The sequence below is a fragment of the Galeopterus variegatus genome, unplaced genomic scaffold (genome assembly GCF_000696425.1).
Source record: "Galeopterus variegatus unplaced genomic scaffold, G_variegatus-3.0.2 Scaffold277, whole genome shotgun sequence".
NCBI classification, from domain to species: domain Eukaryota; kingdom Metazoa; phylum Chordata; class Mammalia; order Dermoptera; family Cynocephalidae; genus Galeopterus; species Galeopterus variegatus.
In genome coordinates this window covers 731,735-755,563 of record NW_007726388.1, presented here as the reverse complement: position 1 = coordinate 755,563, position 23,829 = coordinate 731,735, and the positions used below count along the sequence as shown (strand labels likewise).

General features: G+C 40.6%; 1 protein-coding gene across 1 annotated transcript; it reads right to left on the bottom strand.

Annotated features, from left to right (window-relative positions):
- Positions 1-10,813: 10,813 nt before the first annotated feature.
- Positions 10,814-13,223, bottom strand: CITED2 (Cbp/p300-interacting transactivator, with Glu/Asp-rich carboxy-terminal domain, 2). The gene is made up of 2 exons (XM_008566924.1): positions 12,988-13,223; positions 10,814-12,522 (listed from the first exon to the last, which is right to left on the bottom strand). The coding sequence occupies exon 2, from the start codon at positions 12,512-12,514 to the stop codon at positions 11,699-11,701; it is 816 nt and encodes a 271-aa protein (XP_008565146.1). The 5' UTR covers positions 12,515-12,522; positions 12,988-13,223; the 3' UTR covers positions 10,814-11,698.
- Between the last annotated feature and the right edge of the window lie 10,606 nt (positions 13,224-23,829).

The window sequence follows — 23,829 nt, the reverse complement described above, 5'->3', positions numbered from 1 at the left end:
TAAAATACCAAATAACTGTGGTATTGTGTAATGAACACAAGCAGAGGTATTTATAATCACAGGGGTGCTGCAAAGTAAGGAGTCACATGAGGAGGTTTCTCAAAGAAGATGTTTGAGATGGATATTGAAGGACAGTTCAGTAAAAGGATAAAGAGGGGGAAGAGTCTTCCAGGCAGAGGGGCCAGCACATACAAAAGTATACAGTAATGAAATGGGTGTTTTTCAAATCACTCAAGTTTGAGCAAATAAAGAAAGGTCTAGGGATATTGCACAGAAACTATGGGTCTGGTGGGTACTGAATCAAGAAACTAGAAGGCTGTCCAGGGCAGATGCATCTTCTCTCTCCATCTGTCTTTATAGGGGATCATATTGTCTCTTAGTTCAGACCACGTGTTTCACTCTCCTGTTGACTTCTGAAGCTAGTTTATTAGCCCTTCAGTAAGAGTATATGGCCCCTAAACGACAGGATAGGTTCAACTTTAGCTAATTTCTGTTTTAGCATCATCATGATTATGACTATAGTTTCTCTGTGTCTTCCCTGGAATTTTCCTGGCCAGCCAATGTGCTGAAAGCTACTAGCCTGTGATCCAATCTGTTGTATCCTTAAGCGACAGGGTCATTATGGAATAAAGATGACTGCCCAGACTCACCATTTCAGTTAGTCTGAGCAATAGGATCAAATCTCTATTTTAGAATAACTCTTTCTGAAGTATAAAGCATGGATGATAGGGGAAAAATTGGGAGGAAGTGAGACCAGATAGGAAGTTATTGAAGTCTATGTAAGAAATAATAAATTTCTCAACTAAGAAAATGGGTGTGTGATGGAGAGGAGACGAATGACACAGTAAAGGTGAAGTTACTCATCCACTCATTCATTTATTTATTCAACAAATATTTGTTGAGCATTTACCATGTACCAGGATTCTTCTAGGTACAATGAACAAAATAGACAAAAATCCCTGTCCTCATGGGCTTATATTTTAAAGAAGGGGCAGTATCAAGAAATAATTAGAATAAGTAAAATATGTATTGTGCAAGATGGTGATAAGTGCTATTTAGTTGCTATTGCTATTTGTCAAATCACCTCCAAACTTACCATTTTATTATGCTCGTGGATTCTGTGTATCACAAGTTCAGAGAAGATACAAGGAGCACAGATATTCCTTGCTCTGTAACGTCTGATACCTGGGCCTCGTGTGGGAAGACTCAGCAGCTGAAGGAGACTCAATAGGTGGAGACTGGAAGCACCTGGAGGGATCTTCACCCGCACATCTGGAGGTTGGTACTGACTGTCGACTGGAACCTCTGCTGGTGCTGTGGGCAGGAGCATGTACACGTGGCCTTTCTCTGTGGCCTGGCTTCCTCACAGCGTGGCAGCCCAGGGAAGTTGGACTTCTCCTATTGCAGCTCAGGGCTCCAAAGGCGTGTGTCCCAAGAGAAGCAGGAGAAACTGCAGGGTCTTTTCTCACTCACCCTTGGAAGTTACACAGCAGGAGAGTTGGTAAGTGAACCCCAGATGCCTGGAAGAGGCCCGATGCCATCTTTTGATGACATGAGTGTCAGATGTTACCAACACTTTAGAAAACCACCATGAGTGTTCTGGAGAACACTTGAGCAGGATTAAAAGGGATAGGGAATGCCATGAGGAGAAGCTGTTGGTTTTCCATTTAAATTAGTGCAGTCATTGAGAAAGTGAATTCTGACAAAGACCTAAAGGATGTTTAGGAAGAAAAACACATTTTAGGCAGAGGCACAGAAAATGCAAGGAACTTATTGAACGTGGTGACCAATTAGCTTGGTGGGGGCTGGTGGTGAAGAAAAAGGAAGAAATTGAGATTCCTACATTTCTGCCTTGAGTGCCTGGTTGAATGGTAGTTCCATTAACTAGGAATGTGAACACAGAAGGCGGCGAGAGAGAATTGGAGGCAGTCTTGGACATGTTCTGTTTAAATGTGTATCAGAAGTCAGTATGCATGTGTGTTCTTTCAGCAGCAGACACAGCTGAGGAATGAGACTGTGACTGGAGACGTGAGTTTTGAAATTTTTAGTATCTCGATGGTATCAGAGTCCTTTAGGAATGGAAGAGATTGGGTAGCATAGGTGAGGTGAGAAGTCTGGCAAACACCAATATTTAAGGTAGGAGCAAAGGACCTGGTACAAGACATTGAACTGGACTGGCTTAATGGGTAAGAGGAGAAACAGGAGAGAGGACTGATTGCACGGTGTATTAGTCTGTCTCTGTTGCTTATAACAAAATACCTGGAACTGGGTAATTTGTTAGAAAATGAAATTTATTGCATACAGTGTTGGAGGCTGGGAAGTCCAAAGTCTAGGGAACACATCTGGTGAGACTCTTCTTTATAGCAATGCAGGGGTCTCACATGGCAGAAGATGGCAGAGCAGAGAAAGAGACTCTCACGTGCTCTCCTTTTAAAGCCCTCAGAACCATGACCATGGCCACCATTATCAATCCATTCATTATGGCATGGTCCTACAACCTAATCACCTCTTCAAGGCCCCACCTTTCAATGACCAAAATACCATTTCCTACCCTCTTTACACTGTCACAATGGGGATTAAGTTTGGGTGGGACATTCAGCCACAGCACAGGGTCAGACAAAGATAGAGAATGACCTAGGAACTTTCAAATACCTTTTTGTCTGATGCTCAAAATCCTACTGTTCAAACTTCTTGCTTTAGTTTAAATGATGTTTTCCCTTTATAGTTTTTTTGTTAAAATATTAATGTCCCCAGTACGGAAGAAAATTGAGCCACTGGTATCTGAGTAAACAGCAGGCAGAAAGAGAGTGCTTCAAAAAGGAAAGGAGGTAAGGTGTGCATGCGGGGGAAGTGGATTATTCAAAGATATCTTTCATCAATTTCCTGTTTTATTAGACTGTAGTGAGTAATGGGGTCTGGGCAGTGTGTTTAGGTGTCCTTGACATATCTTTAATTGAGGGTTATAACAGGTCATGTAGGATGTTTTATGTTTCAATAAAACAAACAGGAGATGGGACATGTCGAATTCTCGAAGGAAGTGACAATCCAGTCTTGTAGCTACTCAAAAGAAAAGTGCAGTTATGAATTTACAGAGCTTCAGCTCCATCTCGTGGCCAAGTAGTGAAAGGAATAAATATTTTGTAAGAAAATTTTATTGTGGTGCTTAGCATAGTTTTTACCTGTCAGTTAAGAATTATTTCCTGGGTAGTTATGTGTTATGATACACAGTTCCCTTTGTATAACTATTTTCAACTAATTAGTTTGTCATCTAGCTAAATAATCGGTTCCTCCAAACCGGAGGATTGTGATGCTGGGAAGCTGGGGAAGGAGGGTTAGATAAAAGGACATAGACATGTGCCTCTTAATTGCTTGAAAATACCTAAGTACCAACTTGTAGTGTTTAATGCCTGCTAGCTTCCTCTACTTTAGCAGTGTATATAGGTTTGTCTCTTTGAGAAAGTGGGTAATAACGATGACAATATGATGATGATGACCATTTGTGGCTCAGAAAGAGCTGTTTGAAGGAAAGAGAGCTCAAATACATATCTTGTGTCTCCTGTATATGAGGTTAGAAAAATAAAAGTAATCTGTAAGAAAATAGGACCAAAGAAAATTAAGAATTGGTCAAATTATTTTTAATGAGTTATAAAAAAATAATGATAATAATAATTATTGTTATGTATACATGAAGGTACTTTAAAAGGTTCATGGAAAAATAGAATTAAAAGATAATTGAAATCTTTCCATGAACTTTTTTTTTTTTTCCTTTTTCTCTTTTTTACTGACCGGTAACGGGATCGCAACCCTCGGTGTTGCACCTGCACCGCGCTCAGCCAGTGAGCGGGAACCGGTCTCCACATGGGATCCGGACCCTCGGCGGGAGCGCCGCAGCGCTCCCAAGCTGCGTACTCTCCAGTGCACCACCGGGCCGGCCCATCCATGAACTTTTTGAAGACCCCACATATCATTTAAACTGCTGCACCAGCAAAGAATGTTACATAGTCACCTGTATCTTTGCAAGTGTCATGTACTGGAAATATTTCCTGGGTGGTAATTTTTTCGTATTTGCTTGCAGGTTCATACGTCTTAGTAGCCAACAGTTGTTGTCATTATGGTAGTGAAAGGGAATATTTACAGCAATAATTCCAACCCTTGAAGAGTTGACCCAGCTGGGTCAGGTCTAGGGCACATCCATAGACTCAGAGTTAGCTTGGAAAAAGAATAGTCAGAAATAAAGTAACTTGTTTTGAAGGGATCTTATAATACTTTACTCCATCTTCCAAAAGGAGAAGAAATGAGAGGAATGGGTTTATGTTTCCTTCATGAGAATTTGAATACAGCATGTATTAATTAAACATCTTCATTTTACTGATGGAGAAATTTGAGCCAACACTGATTAAATTACACAGCTATTTGGTTGCAGAGCTAAGACTACAACCCATGTTTTTAATTGCTGATCTACTATTCTTATCAGTACAACTATTAATGGAAGAGTTCTCTGTTTCTATAAAAGACAAAGCAAGAGAAAGTAGGCTCATGCCTGTATCAAGAAAGTTTTCATACATCGAGGAAGATTATTTAAGTATAAAGTAACTAAATGCTATATTTCCTTTATTCTAAGAAGTACATTTTTTTCACATATTAACATTATGAAATCAGCCTGAATCTTATAACCAATGCTGTAACATATGGGCAGGTTGTGAAGTGGTCATCTTTACATGTGAGAACTTAGCCACTAATGTTTTCATTTAATAGATTATAGAATCGGCAAAGCTCACGTGTTGGATTAATTTCTGAAAGAAATTATTTCCTATCTAGCAATATGGAATTCAATTAAGGGGGAAAAAACCCAACAACACAAATTACAATTTAAATCACTGGGATTCTTTCATTTGACTTGAAGTCCTAAGGAGATCGAGCTGTTCAGAAGGGGTTGGACAACTCAGCAGGGTGCTTATTCTCATGCATTGTCAGGGTCTAAATTTAATTTGGAAGAATATTTAAATTGGGTTTGAAAAAGTGTAGACCCAAATCTTGTGAATCCCAAAAGGGAGAGATGTGTAATTGTATGGATAGATACATATGTGTTAGTATATTGTATAATTTGTGGACGTGTAGTGTAGTGTGTGTGTGTTTTTCTGAAGTGCTTTTATAAATTGATCATTATACAATCAGTGGCGTCTAAGAATAGGAGTCATGTGGTTTAGAACAGTCGCATTGTGTATTGGAAAGCACACTGTCGCAGAAGCTGGGTTTGGGAGTCCCTCTGCTCCTCTGCCTCCTACTAGCTGTTCTGCCCTGGAGCAATTTACTTCCTCTCTAAATGTCAGTTTCCTTATATAAATTTGGAATGTTATGTACCTTGCAAGAATATTGTGAGCATTAAATAAGATTACATATGTAAAGTGCCTACCACAATGCCTGTCACATAGTAAGTGCTCAACCAAATCAGCCACAAGAAACAGGGTCAACAGAGTGATTTGTTAAGAAATATTGACCGAAGGGTAAATTTCTCTGATTTGGTCCCATATAGTCTAAACATTGTTTCTCACCATCTAAAAATCCATGTTCCATCAGTCAAGAAGATTTTGAAAAGTCTATCTACATTTTGTTTTACTGCAATAATACGTATGTAAACATTTTCCCAAATATAGTATGGAATATGTTTTTCCAAGTTCTTGCTTTCCTCTCCTCTCTCCCCATTTTGATCTTCCTCTTGGAGGGGTGACTCCATCCAGCTAAGAGTCACTGATCTAAAAAGTGGTGTCAGACAGGGGTCTTAGAAACATTTAGATATTTATTTTAGGTTCATATTAGGAGCATAGCAATCAGTTCAATCGTTTTTTACCCACTGGCCTCATTGCCCATATATTTGCTAAACACAGCAGGTAAAGAAATATGAAACTGGCCATTATTTTGCTTATCCTCTTTCAAAGAGTTATCCAAAATAAATATAAGGGGGCAATATTTACATGGTCACCTAAGGATTTGTATGCACAATTTAAGTACCATGTGCTGTTTGTCAGCTTGGAGATGTCAACTATTGTGAAGCCAAAAAACAAAACAAAACAAAAAACAGTGGGTTACAAGAAATAAAGAAAGCTCTGTGGCCAAGCTACTTAAGGAAATCACAAGAACAAATTTTATATCTGTTCCTGGGAGAAACAAAGAGAAAAGACTTCAATAGCATCCAATCACATTTCCTTCCCATGCATGCTGTCTCCTTCAAGTGTTTATGAAACAATATTGACAACCTGGTGTTGGCTGACTTTTTCTGATTTTATGCTAGTTTGACTTTCACTCAAGCCTAAATTTTGCTCCCCACCCAGCATTCAAGAAGAGACTGGCAGGATTCTTTTAGCACTGTTGACTTTTCAAAAGCCACTGGCCTATTTGCATATCTCCTGCAAGGCGCACCCCACTAACCTTGCCTTGCCACGGGCTCCTTAGGAGACAGAATCCCTTGTCTGCTTTGTTCGCAACCCAAAATGTAATCAAGTAACCACTCTACTGTAGAGGGAAGAAAGGGATTTCAGGGCCCAGCACAATGGCGATGCCATGGGAAAATTCCAAGAATCCTGTGAACCACGGTCGTCGCCCCACCTTGTGTCCCTGCCTCACTAATCTTTCAGATTAGTTCAGCCTAATGAAAACCAACAACATAGAAAGTAAGTAAGAATACTCATCGTCCATCTTACATATGCTTTAGTTCACTCTGCAAGTCCTGGTTTAGCCAAGCTGAGTTTTCAGAAAGAGCCACCAGCGGTCTCCTGGGGCTGCTTCATACAACGTTTAGAGCCCGTCTTGGAGAAGGAAGTAACAGATAGGGACGCGCCTCTAGAAAAGCCATTATTTGTTCATAGAAAGTACGGAAGGGGTTGGTCTGACATTCTCTTTCCCAAGGACCATGGATTCAGTTCCTCAATACAGCAGACTCCTATTTCTTTTAGCTTTTCTTTTATTGTGCTTATAAATAGCAGAATGTGATAGAAATTCATACCAGCAGCTCTCAGAATATTTTAAATTCATTGTTTAGCATTACTTATGAATTTAGTCCCTCCTGTGAGGGAATTAAAGTTCTTTATTTAAAGTGTCTCAATATTTTTCAAAAATATAGGTGGGTCTTATTTAGTATAGGGCAAACTAAAATTATTTATCAACAGTACACTATTCAATTAAAAATGTCAAAATTTTACCAAGTATGTTATAGTATGGATATTCCATTTTCCAGTTTAAATTATAAGTATGGCTACCAGGAAAAAAGAATCATTTCTCTCCTTGCTGCATAAAAATAGGTCAAGTAATTTAAGCCAGTCCATTGCAATTAAAATTCTGACTGCCACTGTTCCTTCTGGGGGGAAAAGACAAACAAAACACACGACAAGGGTTCACTGGCCATGTCATTTGATGTGCTACCCATTGCTCTTTTGCTGAGACCCAGCCTCAACCTGCCTGGGAGCTCTGATTTTGATGACAGTGGTACAGTACCTTAATGATAAATACCATCTCCGAAGCTGGGGGTAACATCTTTCTTATGCTAGCAAAATGATACCTTCAGAGAGGAAAGCTTTGCCAATGACTTGGGTCCTAAATTCCTTGAATTCTAAACTTATTTATTTTTTGGAGACAATCTTATCTGTCAGTTTTATTTTGAAGTACATCTTACCGGACTCAGACAGCAACACTAATTCTCATTAAAGACCCTGTGGCCCTTTTCACAGATTAGAGCTGGTGGCTTGGTCACATTCCAGTGTGGATAATTGCATTCTGCATTCCTGGATCTTTCCAACCTCATACCATCAAATGCATTGTTATTTACACTTTTAACAAATCGACAGATCTATTGTGGGGGTGCAGAGTGTTTGCTGTCCCCACATGGTTGACAGGCTTAAAGCATTGCCCGTTATACACTTTCAAAAAGAAAGTCCATTAGCCAATGCATATGTTCAAATATGAGGCAAGTCTCAATTACGCACACTTAATTACAGGTTAAGTTCTTTGATAAGTAAAATACTCTTATTTTCACAAATGATGTTTATTCTGGAATCTTCCTTGATAAAAAGAAATTTGTTGCTCAAATATATGCTGCTTGCTTCAAAAAAGAAAAGTCTTCTGAAATGACAACCCCCCCCTCCCTCAACAATAAAACAAAAAACCTCTTGAGGAGACAGCTTTCCTTTGACCTTCTAAATAAATTCCACAAGGGGGCGAAAACACCTAATGGTCTGGGACTGCAAAGTTTATATTTCAAAGCTGGCCGCCCATAATAGATTAGTAGATTAATATTTTGCTCTAAAGGATCTGGCCTTTAATGTTGACATCAATTTATAGGCATCCCAGGCGTTTACAGTAGTAAAAGTCACGGAGACCATAAACTTCACAATAGATGTCAGCCTCCTGGTACTAGTACCCTAGCCTAGCACCCCATAAACAGTGGTGATTAGGTAACTGTTCTTCAAAGACCCATCCGTGGTTCTAATGTCTTTATTAGCTCCAGCAGAGATACTGCCCCCAAGATTTTATCAGGCACAATGCAGAGGTACAAGTTTTTATTAATGTGGACTTTTTTTTTCTGACATGTGTCTATGAGGTTGTGCTGCGGCTTATCACTGATCTCTTTTTGAAAATCAAGCATGGAGTGTCTATTTGTGGGCAAAGCTTAAAGAACAGAAGCTCTCTTGTACCATATTAGAACTTTTTGACAAACAGCCAAGGTACAGAGGTCAAATTTCCCCATATGCTATAAGCAACTTAGTAGGAAGCAAGACCACAAAAGGTTTTGCAAATGTCTGCCAGTAGCCGGGTGATCTAGGTCACTGTACAGGTTTCATTAATCAGGTTGTACAAACAAGGAGTTATTTTTCTGTGCTTAAGAGACCTGCAGATATCACATAGAATCTGCTCAATTGTTGATCAAGAAAGAGTTTTAATGAAATAGAGATCATTCAAGTGAATGGGGAAGGGGCAGCATTTGTATTTGTACTGAAGACAAATTGTGCGTTTAGCCCAGCTCCTCTGAGTCCTCTGTTCTGGCAGGGATAGGCTCAGGATCTAATAATAGTTCCTCGGGCTCTGCATCTCCACATACTTGTTCCGGCGTTTGAGCAGCAGGAGGAATTTAGTGACAGAGCAGGTGTTGTGGCTTATTCTCTGGCAGAATAAATGGTAAAGGGTGGTGGCAAGACAATTCTTTGCTTCTTTATGCAAAAAAACAATGCCTCCAATAGCTTTCCTTTTTTCCTGGCTCAAGTGGAAAAGAACTAGGATTGCTGTATTAATATGTATGCAAACATATTTTTTCACTTGAGCCTCTGGGGGGAAAGAAAGGAAAGAAAGGAAAAAAAAAAAAAGGGAAAGAAAAACTTACTAGGAAAATGCTTAGCCAGGAAGATTTACTGCTGATTGCAGATTTAATATTGACATGTCTTAGCTGAAGAAAACTTCAGCTTTAACTATTAATATGGAAATCTGGATCAGCTTTTAAAATGGGGTAAAAAGGGTTTTGGATGATTCAGTGTATTCTCAGAGAAATTACTTATTTAGAACATAATCTTTAATAAGAAGGTGTCAATTATAGATATATAAAAAACTCAGTGGGGTGTGCGTCTTAATTTCACATGGCCTGCCTTGGAAATAGAATTATATGTTGTAGGTGCTCTGAGTTGCACTTAAAACAACCTTTATATCAGGTTCACCCTAATGTAACACTGAATATACCTGCCCCTCTTGATTTATTATGAAATATGGAGTTTAAGATGAAAATGTAAGAGTTTAAATGAAATGTTCTTTTAAGGCATTATTCGTCAGATTTTCCTTGACCTACATTTCTTTACTCCCTTGGTAGGATAAGTACAGAAGTCTATATATTTTTTTGAATGTAGGTGTGTTGCTTTTATAAACACAAGATAAGCCATGAAAACATGAAAGGGAAAATAAAATTCCTTCTTCCACCTGGGATAATTTGAGATTTTAACAATATTACCTTTTCCTTTGCTTGATTATATGAGGCAAAACTTGACACCCACTTAACTAGTTATGGTGTTCCTGATAGCTCATCTAGGTAAAATTAAAATGGTCTTATCCTCATGTGCTTTGCATCCAACGCATGTACAGAAAAAACTTGGAATTCTGGAAAACAGGGAATACTTAAGAGGGAACATCTTGTGAAGATTGTAATTTGACCTTTGAATCAATCTCCCTGAGTAAATTTTAAGTATTATAGAGAACAAAATAGAAAGCCTCAAGGTGGAATTCCGCCCCCTCTTCCTTTCAGAACTATAAACCAGTTAGAAGCTATTTCAGGGATTAAGCTAGAAACTGTGTACCTATTCTTAGCACTTTTACTGAGAAATAAAATTTGTCACTAGACATGAAGGTAAATTTATGTTTAATGCCACCCCCATTAATGACTCTGTGTATTATTCCAATCAACCTCAATTTAAGTAGTTGCATCAGGTATAACCAGAAACACTTGATTTCCCTCCCTCCCACCTGGTGAAAAAGATATTTATGTTTAGTATTGCAAACCTTTCTAACTCTGGAGTACACTTGAGTATAATGGGAATTAAGGAAAAAAAGGCACTTTGATAACTTTGCAGCTCTTGATTAAACCACACCAAGAGGCATGTCACAATGATAACAATGAAGCATTATGCCAATTATGTTAAATCCTGCTCTCTGCTTAAGCTCATCATGACCTGCTTTAGTGTCCTGTAATTTATCCTTTGGAATGCTTACTCTCATCAATAAAGTGTTCAACTTAAAAACAGAAAAATAAAATAAAACCCAACCATCAAAGGGAACCACCCCCAAATGACTTGTAGAAAACAAGTATTTCTTAACTTTTTATTGACATTGGCAAATTAAAATAGAATAAATTAACAAGTATTTTTTCAAAAAAATGTTTTGTACAAAAATACTGTCAAAATTTCCTAAAAAGCTTTCAACACAGTAGTATCTTTTCATGTACTGAATATAACTATTAGCACAGTGTCAAAAATGTTGAAGACAGAAACAAAATAAAATTCTGTGAAATGTTTGCCACTGACGACATTCCACACCCTATTATTGTCTGTACATATGGGGGATGGGGGGACAGCCAACTTGAAAGTGAACAGTATGACTTTTCCTGATCCAGAACAGTTTGGCCCACATCTGTTTAATCTTCCAGTTTAGCATATTTTAAAAATTAGTCTGTACTCAAATGCATAGTTAAAAAAATGAAGCGAGATGGCAGAGTTTGTGCAGTAATATCTGCCCTTCAAAGTTCATGCAACCAACTAATGCAATTTTTCCTTTCACTCGTAAATCTGAATGCAGTTCAGTCATTTGAAACCATCTACAAAATCCACAAGATTAAGCAGTTTGCCAAGATTAATATCTAACAGTTGAGCACTGGAGAAAGTAAGGAAATAAGGAGTAAAAACAAACAACGAAAAAGACCAAGTTAGCTAGATATTTCAACTACATAAGGGAGGTGAATGTCAAGGCTACAAAAACGAAACAAAAACAGAAAAAAAAAAAAGTGGCAGCAATTTTTTTCTTAAAACCAATTTGTACAAGTTTATAGTTTACTTTGTTTCCAAGTTCTCAAACCTTTCAAGATCTGAAAAGCGAGATACTGTGTCTAAGGGAATGTTTTTTAATTCACACCGAAGAAGTTGGGGGTTTGATTTCTTTCGCCAGGGTTTCGATCGAGTCAACAGCTTACTCTGCTGGGCTGCTGTTTGCACACGAAGTCCGTCATAAAATCAAACTCGTTTTGCCCCAGCCAGAGTTCGGGCAGCTCCTTGATGCGGTCCAAACCCATTTCTATCACTAAGGACATAAGCACTTCCTCGTCGATGAAATCAGTGTCTATGACATTGGGCGGCAGCATTGCAGCGGGGACGTGGGCCACGGAGGCGGGCATATTGCTGCTGCCGCCGCTGCCGCCGCCGCTGTTGCTGCTGCCCGCGCCGCCGCCCGAGGTGCCGCCGGAGCCGCCGGGGGTGCTGCTGCCGCCCGAGCCGCCGGAGGTGCTGCTGCCGCCGCTGTGCTTGGGGTTGCAATCTCGGAAGTGCTGGTTTGTCCCGTTCATCTGGTGGCCTGCAGCAGGGTGCAAATCCGGCATGTAGTGGTTGTGGGGATATGGGTGATGGTTGAAATATTGGTTGTTGAGCTTCTGCAGCTGCATGCTGGCCGGCAGGGAGCCTCCCTGGCTGGCCACCGGGGGGCCCATGAACTGGGAGTTGTTAAACCTGGCTGCGGGGGCCAGCGCGCTCGGGGGGTGCCCTCCGTTCACAGTCCCCGGCCCCATGGCGTGCCTGATGCCGCTGGTGGCATTCATGGTGCCCGCGCCGTAGTGTATGTGCTCGCCCATCAGGGCGTTGAAGGCGTGTTGGGGCTGCTGCTGCTGGTGGTGATGGGGGCTCGGGAACTGCCCCATGCCCATGCGGTGGGCAGGGTGATGATGCAGCCCATTGGTGCCGTCGGGGAAGCGCCCGTGGTTCATGGCCATCATATGGTCTGCCATTTCCAGTCCTGAAAGTGAAAAGGGCAGGCGGTAAGACCCACGCCACACGTGTCGCCCACCGCAGCGCACCCCATTTTTTCCTCATCTCTGCGCCCCAGGGTCCCCAGGCGCACGTCGGCTGCGAACCACCCACACCCCCCAGGACCTCACTGGTAGTCTGTGCACCCGAGCTCGCCACCACGGCGGACCTGCCACCCACAACAGAGCCTGGCGCTGCACCAACAGCCCCTTCCCCTGCGATCGGGCGGCGGGACCGGAGTCCACACCCCCCCTGCTCCCCGAAGTGGTCTAATAAAGGAAGTGCCCCGTAGCCCTGCCGCGAACTTCAGGCATGAAACCAGCCCTCCCCATCCTGTTGTTGAACATCCTGTTGTTATTCCCCAGCTCCGCCTCACGCTCTTCCTCCGGGCAAACCCTGCCCTCGGAGGACTGGGCTGGCAGGCGCCCCAGCCAGCTTCGCCCGCCGCGCTTACCTTCCGTCTTTGCGATTTCTGCTCCGAAGACCGAGGGCGGGATCGTCGGGTCCAGGACCGGCTCAGCAGCACATAGAGGGGCCTTCCCGGCGTGCAGGGCGTTCGCTGTCGCGATGTCCGCGCCGAGGTCTCGCAGCGACCACTGGGGCAGATTCGGAGCCGTTCCCTTTTATTTCCCCTCTGCTACCCTCACAGCTCTGCAGGACCGCCCGGCAGCTGCCAACAATGAGCTGTGTTTCTTAGGGCTTTGGCCACAGTTAATATAAGGGATTTCAGGAAGGGCGGAGCGACAGCCTCCCGGGCGGGCTGCGCGAAGACGCGGATCCCGGAACCATGGGCACACTGGACCGGGTGGGGAGCCGCGTCCCCGCGTCCCCGCGCCCCGCAGCACGTGCGCGGAGGCTGCGGCCCAGGCGCCGCCCCGCGGCCTCTGGACTCTGGTTTCCTCCCGGCCCAGAGACGCGGGGCCGGTTCGGTCGTCCCCGGGGCAAGGGGAAAATCCTCCCCGGCCTCCCAACCCAAAGGGAGCGCCTGCTCGGAGATGGCCGGGTTCCCACCGACCCCCAGCTCTCCCACCAGGCGTGCCTAGGGATCGGGCCTGCCCTCTGCGGGAAAGGGGGTTCGCTCAGCCCCCGCGCCCTCCAGAGCGCCTTGCTGCCTCCTCGGCTTTGTAGAAGCCTCTCCGGGCTGCGAAGAACGGCCGTGCTTCCCCGAGTTGGGTTTTCACGTCCCGGACAAATAACGCTCCCTTCCTTGAGCGCGCTTTCCTCGGCCCCCTTTGTGTTTTTGTGGGGGCTGTAAGTAAACCTAATCTGGATATATTCTGGTGTAGATGGACTTTCCCCACTCCTTTCAAGGACGGGAGCTGGGGGCAGGGAGCGGCAGCGGCTGCAGGTGGACGGAGCGCGCTCGCGGGCCCGGCCGCCTCCACTCCCGAGCCCGGGGATCCGGTCCGCACTTTCGGGCCCGCTCGCCGCTCCCGGGGTACGTGTGCTTCTGCTAAGTTTGCGTTTGCAGCTCTTGGTAGCTTTGGCATCCGAGCTGAGGCGTCTTTGCTCTGTAAACAAACTCAGCGATCCTCGTCCCCAGATCCACCTTTTTGCACAGACACAGTTACTTGCTTCTGCTGTTGCCCTTGATCCGGGAGGTGGGGGTGTGTGCAAACTTGCACAGCCTCCCTCCGGGCTCTGCCTTAAGGTTCGGGGTTGATTTAGAAGCAAACGGGTTTGCAATTAAGAAATTCGAGGGCTGAGTAAGGCTGCTGTTGCTGGAAAAGGAAAACAAATAGATAACATGGTAATCGCTTTGTAAATAAAGTCGTTCTGGAGGTGGGCACGTAGCTGCACGTCCCGCATGGCACCGCGGGCACATATACGGCTGGGACTCTTCCTTTTCAGTGCAATTGTTCAGTGGGGCAATAGGCGATAATAATAACCTTGCCTCCAGAACGCGGCACAACGAGCCGAGGCCGGTCGCCCATTTGGCTCACTGACTTGCCAATAAAGCCCCCAACACTGGTCTGGGCTACTACCCAGTCGGAGCTCTCTTGTGTGGGGAAGCCGAGTTGTTGCCCCAACACCAGGATGAGGCTGCTCCGAGCTTTTATATTGCTCTTTATGTGGTAAAATCGAGTTTAGCGCTCCGAATAAGGACGTCTGTGCAGAGTTGTTGCTTCATAACTCGATAGCTATTGAAGACTTCCTGCTGCAAAGCGCGAGTTCAACCCCCCTCCCGCCCCCTTTTCTTTTTCTTCCTTGCTCACAAGACTTTTTTTTTAGGCCCTATTTCTTGAGGACCGGAAATTCTGATACATTTCCCCGTTTAGGAATTTGTAAAAGAGACTTACTTCTGATTATTTTTGTCTATTGCCCCTCTGTCTTCCTCTGCTTAGGCATATTTAAACGTTTTTATTTTCTGTCTTCCTTCTCTTTCCATTTCCAGGCTCGCCAGTATTTACAGCCGTGTATGCAAATAATGTTTAAACCTCAAACATATGTACTTTTGGGAGACACAGAGCACAGGGTACATTGCATTGTTAATTGCAACAATTCCCTATTCTTTTGTCCACCCACCATCTTTACCTGTAGGTCATGGATATGTAGTTACAGAATCAGAGGCTTGGAAGAGAGCTGAAGGGGCTAGTTCCTATCAAAAACTAGATTCCAAAATATCGGTCAACCCCAGGCTCAAAAATTGCTGGATAGATCGTTTACTTCTCTTCGTTTTAGTGTAGTGTCTTGCAACACCAGGAATAGTTTTTAAAAATGTCTAATCTAAGTTCCTCTTGCAACCATTAAGGAAAGGTACAGCTCCATCCAATTCCAGTGGTTCTACATACTATTGGGAAATCCCTGGAAAGGTTCCCTGCCCATCCCCCCACCCCTTAAAAGTGTGTGTGTGTGTAGGAAGTTCTGGAACCAGCTGGTTGGAACATGGTGTGATTTGTTCATTTATTCTCATCAGTCCAGTGAACGTTCCCTAAGTGCCAGCCACTTTCTTAGTGCCTGGAGATACAAACAAGATAGGACTCATGGCCAAAAGGAGGGGGTGGACAACAGGCCTTGGACACACTGTGATACATGCCATAACAGCATTAAATGCAAAGGCTTTTGAGGGCACGTAGGAAGGACGCCTAACCCTGTCTTGGGGCTTTGGAAAGTCTTCTCAGTGGAGATGGTGACTAAGTTGAGGCCTGAGAATGAATAGAAGTTTGGCCACACTGGGAGGGGGTAGGAAACTCCTGGTGAAAGAGTAAATGCACAGATCAGAGGAACAAGTTTGGAGAGGTACACTGGAGCTGCATCCTAAGGGCTTTGTGTCCCTGAGTTGAGAAATTTGGATTGTATCCCAAAGACAGTGGGAGGCAGGTGAAAGCTTGTGAACCTGTAAGATATGATCAGATTTTAGAGAGATCAGGGTAATACTGTGGAGAATGGTTTGAGAAAGTAAGACTGGAAACAGGGAGTCCAGTTAGGGGACAGTTATAGTCATCCAGGGACACAGGAAGACCTGTGTAACCAGGCGTTTATCCTATGAACCTGGGTAAGGTAAGGGAGTGCTCTTTCTATCACCCTCACAGTGCTAGTATTGTACAAGGGTACTTCAAAAAGATTGTGGAAAAAATAGAATTAAAAGATAATACAAATCTTTCCATGAACTTTTTATTTATTTATTTATTTATTTATTTATTTATTTATTTATTTATTTATTTATTGTCTTATTTATTTATTTATTTATTTATTTATTTATTTATTTATTTATTTATTTATTTATTTATTTATTTATTTATTTATTTATTTATTTATTTATTTATTTATTTATTTATTTATTTATTTATTTATTTATTTATTTATTTATTTATTTATTTATTTATTTATTTATTTATTTATTTATTTATTTATTTATTTATTTATTTATTTATTTATTTATTTATTTATTTATTTATTTATTTATTTATTTATTTATTTATTTATTTATTTATTTATTTATTTATTTATTTATTTATTTATTTATTTATTTATTTATTTATTTATTTATTTATTTATTTATTTATTTATTTATTTATTTATTTATTTATTTATTTATTTATTTATTTATTTATTTATTTATTGTCTTTTTTCGTGTCGGGCAACGGGATCACAACCCTTGGTGTTGCGCCTGCACCTCGCTCAGCCAGTGAGCGGGAACCGGTCTGTATGTGGGATCTGAACCCTCGGCGGGAGCGCCGCCGCGCTCCCAAGCGGCGCACTGTAGCAGTGCGCCACCGGGCGGGCCCTTTCCATGAACTTTTTGACGTACCCTCGTATTAGTTTTCTAGGATTGCCAGAATAGAGCACCATAAGCTTGATTTAAGCCGATCAAAATTAAACAGCACAAAGGTATTGTCTTACGGTTCTGGAGCCTAGAAGTCCAAGATCAAGGTTGGCAGGGTTGGTTATGAGGGGTGTGAGGGAAAATGTGCTCCAGGTCTCAGTCCTAGCTTTTGGAGGTTTGATGGAAATTTTTGGTGTCTCTTAACTTGCATATACATCACCTCGATCTCTGCCTACATCTTTGCCTGGTGTTTTCCTGTCTATGTGTGTCTGTCTCTGTGTCCACATTTCCCCTTTTTACAAGGATACCAGTCATATTGAATTAGGGCCTATCCTAATGACCTCATTTTAACTTGTTTATCTCTAGAAAGACCCTATGTCTAATAAGATCATATTCTGAGGTTCTGGGAATGTGTACTCCAGCATATCTTTTTTGGTGGGACACAGTTCGATCCATAACAGTGGTGAAGAAACTCAGTAATACAAGACCCCTGCCATTAAGGAAGAAAGACACTGCATGGAACTCTCTTCCCGGATGTCCTGCTGGCTTATTTCAGTGTATGAAATAAGTCCTGGCATGTAGTAGACTTTTATTGATTATATTAATGAGTGAATGAATGAATGAATGAAATATAGCATAGGTACCAGGAGAATCCAAATGAGGGGTCAAGGAAGACTCTTTGGAGAAGGTTACTCCTGAGGCTGGGAGTAAAAATACCCAGTGGAGAAGAACAGCTGCTCACCACTGCCTGCACTGTGGCCCAGCAGTCACCTGGGCAAAACTGTTACTTGTCTGGGAAGATGGCTCACCTAGGATTGTTGGCTGCTGAGTAATGGAGGAAGATCCCCACTGATTTGAACCTTTGATTGAAACAGAGCTTTTAGAGGTGAGCCTCTGGCTTTAGCTAAAACCGGAGCTGTGGAAAGGCTGACTGAAGGGCCCCGCTTCAGAAAATGTATTGAAAGGGCTCATCACTGGTGTGGTGGGGATGGGGGTGGGGTGGGATCTAACAATGTGTTTTGTTTGCACTTTACCTAAATCATCTCACTTAATCCTTACCCTAAAGAGTAAGGATTATCTTCATCACTTTAGGGAGCAGCACTTTGAGTCTCAGAGAGTTTAACACTCCCCCACCCCCCAATTAACAACCATAAAAAAAACATGGCCACTTTCTCAGAGGGGGAGGAAAAGGGAAAAGGGGAAAGATAGTCAGTCTATTAATACATGGTTAATAGAGGCAAAAGCCCTGCGTGCAACCCGGCATTATCTGCAAATTGAATGAATAATGTCTTACATGTATGTATATATGTCAAAATGATATATGCATATTACTTTTAAACTTGTGGATTTGGTTCTAATTTATTAAACACAAATTCACTTGAAATTATTACTAAACTCATAGTAGTTTTTCTGTCTTTATGTATTTTCTCATTCAATAGAAACACAGCCATTATCATGGGGGGGGGGTCCATGAAATTTTTATATTAAAAGGGGCTCTTTAAACTGATGAAGTTGATACTATCTCACCTGAGAAGTTGGTTAAAATAAAGATTTCAGGACATCATTCCTGGAGCTTCTGATTCAGCAGTTTGAAAATGAAGCCTGAGGATCTCAATATTTTTTAAAAGTTTCCCAGTTGATTCTGATGTTTAGTTATGTTTGCAAACCACCAGCCTTGTCCACAGGTGGATGACAACAGGGGTTACTCTCACAGAGATCATGGGTGTAGCATGAACCTGTTCATGCTCATAATGTCCCATTCCCCTGGATTCCCACCCATTTCTGCTGCCACCTGTTTCTGCTGCCACCTGTGACTGGAATCTTGCCCATTGGTGAAGATCCAGCTCAGATGACAGCTCCTCTTTCAAGCCTTCCCTGACTCTCCAGATGGAAAGAATCCTGGCTCCCTTGGTCCTTCCAGGCGTTTTACTCTGATCTTCCTTTACCACCTATTCTGGCTTTAGTTACAGGTGTTTGTACTCTCCTGTAGCCTTCTCTGTAATGGCAGAGGTGAGCCCCAAGGGGCTGCACAATGTCATGCACCAAGAATGGTCAACCTTGTACTAGTTTGCTGGGACTCCCATAGGAAAATATCAGTCTGGGTGGCTTAAATAACAGAAGTTTATTTTCTCACCATTCTGGAGGATGGAAGCCTGAGATCAAAGTGTCAGCAGGTCTGGTTTCTTCTAAGGTCTCTCTCCTTGGCTTGTAGATGGTCTCTTTCTCACTGTCTCCTCACATGGTCTTTCCTCTGTGCATACGTATCCCTGGCCTCTCTCTTCTGTGTCCAAATTTCCTCTTCTTATAAGGACACCAATCAGATTGAATTAGGACCCATCCTAATGGCCTCATTTTAATGGAATCATCTCATTAAAGACCTTATCTCCAAACATGGTTTCATTCTGATGTACTGGGGTTAGCACTCCAACATAGGAATTTGGGGGGGTGGGCATGATTCAGCTCATAACAAACTTTATGTGTAGATTCTTTTAGGAAATTGACATTGTATTAGTCTACAAGTTTAACAGTAAACTAGAGAACATTCACACTGATTTTGAAATTGGCTAGGGTATTTTGTAAGGCGGAAGAAAATTTCAGTGACCTTAAATAATTAGAAAAATGCTCTGTGAAAACAAAATTATATCCAATAAGAAAAACTGCAGAGGCCCCCCAAGGACAATAACAAATTACCTGGGTTTTGGATGGGAAATTATTGACTAGATATAACAAGTTCACCGAAAAAAGAAAAAAAAAGAAAATTACGGGTCATCTGAGCTATTGGTTGAATCAGAGGCAGCAGTGGAATGCTGTTATTAAAAAGGAAACAACTCTCAGAGTATTAGGAGTGAGACTATCACATGATAGAGCTGGAAGTAATCCTTTTGCTACACTTGGCCCTTCTTTGAGATCATGATTGGTTTGTAACTTCACATTTTAATAAAGTGTTACAGAAACCAAAGAAGTTTCATTAAAAAAAAAAGGAAATATATTTTAAAGGGATGGGAAATGGGACTTATAATGGCTATTTAATCTGGAGAAGAAAAGGCTGACAGGTGACTTAATACATATGTTCTGGTCTACACATAGGGAAACTAATATGGTGGATCCTTTCCAGATGTTTCCTTTTGCACTGAGACAAAGAAAAAAGAAAAGCATTTTTAAAAGACAGCTTTAGATCAGTGGTTTCGAAATTGTACACTGCAGACCTTGAGTATTTTCAGCTTCACTTTTACTTCCTTTATATATTAAGGGTTTCTGTTTGATTTTGTTTTAAAACATTGTTCTGATGTTAAACTGTTATGAAAACTAATGCTTTGGGTAATACATAAAAATCATAGAATTCTAGTTCTGGGTGGGACTTTAAAAATAATCTTATCCAAACGCCTTCATTTTCTAGATGAGAAATCCGAGGTCCTGAGAGGTTAAGTGACTTGCTCATAAATGACTTCCTAAACATCAGGATTTTAAAACACCAGTGCAGATTATCAGAGGAGACTAAGTGTTTTATGAAGGCTTCAGTGACATAGGATAGAGGTGTGTTGAATGGTTTATTTTAGATCGGCAATTCCCAACTGGTGTTCTGTATTGTAGGTGGGAGGGCTACGCAAGACAGCAACAGAATCTGTATCAATTTCTACTTTTAAAGAGGTGGGAAATAAAACCATTTAAAAGTATTTTTTTTTCAGTTAAAAATGGAAGTTTGAGAGACTCTGATTATGTGCTGAGTGAACCCACAGAGGCATTACAGACCAATGAGCAGGCACCTTAGTTACTCTCTCAACTAAATGTCCCTGTCAGAGGGGTGGTTTTACTCTTTTACAACTTTAAGTTGTTTTTAATTCTTTTTCACGTTTTTTTTTTTTTAAAGACAGACAAGTAATGGTCCTAAATAAAATAAGAAAAATATAATTGTGGCGATTGTTTTGTAAATGACTTATGATGATTCTGACCCCATCTAGAGGTTGCAGTCATATAGTGGACTCAAAAATCAGTGCTATAAAGAGAAAACGGGGATGACTGTACCCAATTTGGATTTCAGTTTATTAGAAATAAAAATTCAACTGCCATATGTAATAATTATGAAGGTATGTTTTCAAATAATGACCTGAAACTGTTCCTCTGATCTCAGTATTTACAAAGAACAAATATTGTTTTAAATCTCAATTGATTTTCAAGTTCAAAATTCAAGCACTAAAAATATCAGAAAATGAAAGTATTTTGTGTCAATTTCTGATATCATAATATGTAATTTTATTTCAATATACTTTAAAATATGTATTTATATAATTAATTTAAATTATACAAATCTACTATGTAACAAAAACATTTTTTATAATAAATATTATTATATTTTTATATTTATTTTTATATATTTATATTTATTATATTATTATTACAGTGGGTTAAAATAAACTCCACGAAACAAATACAATAATACATTTATCTAAAATATAATGTTATGTGAACAGTCTTCTTTTTATGTGCTGCACAAAAAATTTTTAAATGACCTAAAAATGCCGAAATGGTTCATAAGATAATAATGGAGACTCACAGGACAAAAATCTCAAAAAATGCTGATTTAAGTTAGTGTTTCTCAAGAGCAATATATAGATCTTTTTCAAAAGAAAAAAAAAAAAGGAAAAAAACTTTAGGTTCTCAAATGTTTACTTAAATTATCTCATATTTCTTAAGTATGTAAAAATAGAAAACGTGGTATCTTTATATTTATAGCTCCTATACGACTATAATACTAGAACACATTTACATGTTAAATAGAAATAAAACAGCAGAACCAAAAGAAATTGAAATTAACCATATTTACACGGCAGAATCTGTCAAATACCCTTGCGGTGTGAATCCAGTAACAAGAACTACAGCGCATGTTTTTTCCTACTGAGTTTGGCCCACTGATGCTATAACATTCCATGCAGTAGAATTCTTATTTGGACCACTGTGAAAACTTGTATACTGTGTACTTTACTATGACTTTATGTGTTCTTCACAGGGTGTGAACATATCATTAAAGCCATCTCTGTTCTTTTCTTATCAGTGTTTGACACTTGAAGTAATGCTATGTGGCACCATCGCAATTATAATCACAAATCCAAATACTGAAAGGTGGTCATTTGGATGATCCATGATATGCGTCTAATAATTTGTAAAAATTATCAATGAATGAAAACATAAAATTAAAAAAATTCTTGAAGAGAACAAGAGAACCCCAAAGAATAAGGACTATGAAGGGCCCATGAGCTCCAATCAAATAAACAGTTTTGGGGGTATCCAGTCTTTATTATTATAAATACCTTGGATCATATAACTTTTTATTTTATATGTATATATGTATATATATACATTTATTATAATAAATAATTTGGATCAATTGCTGAGGCAGGGGAGGGAATGGGAAGGTTAAACTATTGGGAAGTTTGAACGTTAGCCAATTCCTTTTAAAAATATACGTTTCTTTCTATATGAAATAAATATATGACCCAAAGTTGTCTATGAGTCCAATATTTTTATTTATTTTTTTCTTTTTTAGTCTTTGGCTTATTAGTTCCTTATATTCATTCAAATACCAGCTCTACAGAAATGCTTAGGTGACCTGGGTAATAACTAGGTAAGAATGATTTGTATTAGTATGCCAATTATGTGTATTTTAAATAGTATTTTTTGGAGTGCTTCAGTTCTTTTAAGTATTTTAAACAATCTTGTTTACCCCATTAATTTGTAGTGAGCAGGGGATTTCTAGGCTAATTTGATGTGCAGCCCAGCTTCTGGAATCAGTGTGTATGTGGCGGGGGACGAGGGGGACACTGGGGAAGCACCCTCAGAACTTTGAGACAAGATTATCTATCTTCTGTGAGTGAAATAAAGGAGCATAAATATGTATAAGATGAGATCAACATCTTTAATAGGAAAATCCCAGCTTCCTGAGTTCTTGGATACTTTGGGAGTTAGTAGCCACAAGAATTCTAGACACTAGAAGGGCAGACCTCCTACTGTAAATCAATCAGCTGCTCTTTGTCAGTCTCTGGTGAATCTGGTGAGTGTGAGAGTCAGTTCAGCTCTGGATGGGTGGGCCAGCTAAGCTGGAGACCTGGCCTTGGCATCACCAAAGGAAAGGTACCGGGAAAATGACTGATCCTTAGGACTCCCTTCCTTCCTATTATCTCCATGCTACAACTGCAGTGGGTCAGTGGAAATAATTGGAAATTCTGAATTGGCAGAATCCTATTTACCAAAGTTTTATAATGCTTTGTCATTCTATGAAGCTTTATTGTGATTTTGCTCCAGATGGGTCAGGTCCCCATTATTGCCCCTACTGCATATAATGCCTTGTGATTTTCCTTCATAGTCCCTCTGACAATGTGTAGTTATGTATTTACTGTGACTGATTACTGTCCCCATGATGGCAGAGACCAGGCTTCTGTCTTATCCCCGGTGTCATATCATCATATCCCTGGTGCAAAAACAGTACCTGACTCAGAGTAGGAGATTATAAAACTAAAAATTTGAAATCCTTTAACCCTTACAGTTAAGCAATTGAGATCTAATTTTAAATTTCTTTTATAAAAATAACAAAAATGTTTTTCAGTCTTCTAGTTTGCTGTTCTGTGGGTCCTCAAAATTTTCTCCCTAAGTGATAATTTGCACCAACTAATTTAGAAAATTGTTTATAAAATTAATTATTGTTTGTATTTTCAAATATTTTCAGTCTTTCTTTCCTTCATCACCTGCTCAAGATTCCAAATTCTCCCACCATAATTTAAGCTCTTCTCTATGCCACTGTTCCCTTTATTTTTTCTTGGCTTTGTAGATTCTTCATAATGCATCGTCAGGAGGAAGAGAATTCTGAGAAAGAATAAGGTTTCCACCCGGAGGTAGAGACTACTCATACCCATTTATTTCCACACTAAAGAGGATAGTATAGAAGCAAACCCAGCAGAAGATGAACTCACATGTAGTTTCCCTCTGATCTCAACGTGTTCACATGTTCCCAAATTATCTGGTATCGTAGGGGAGCAT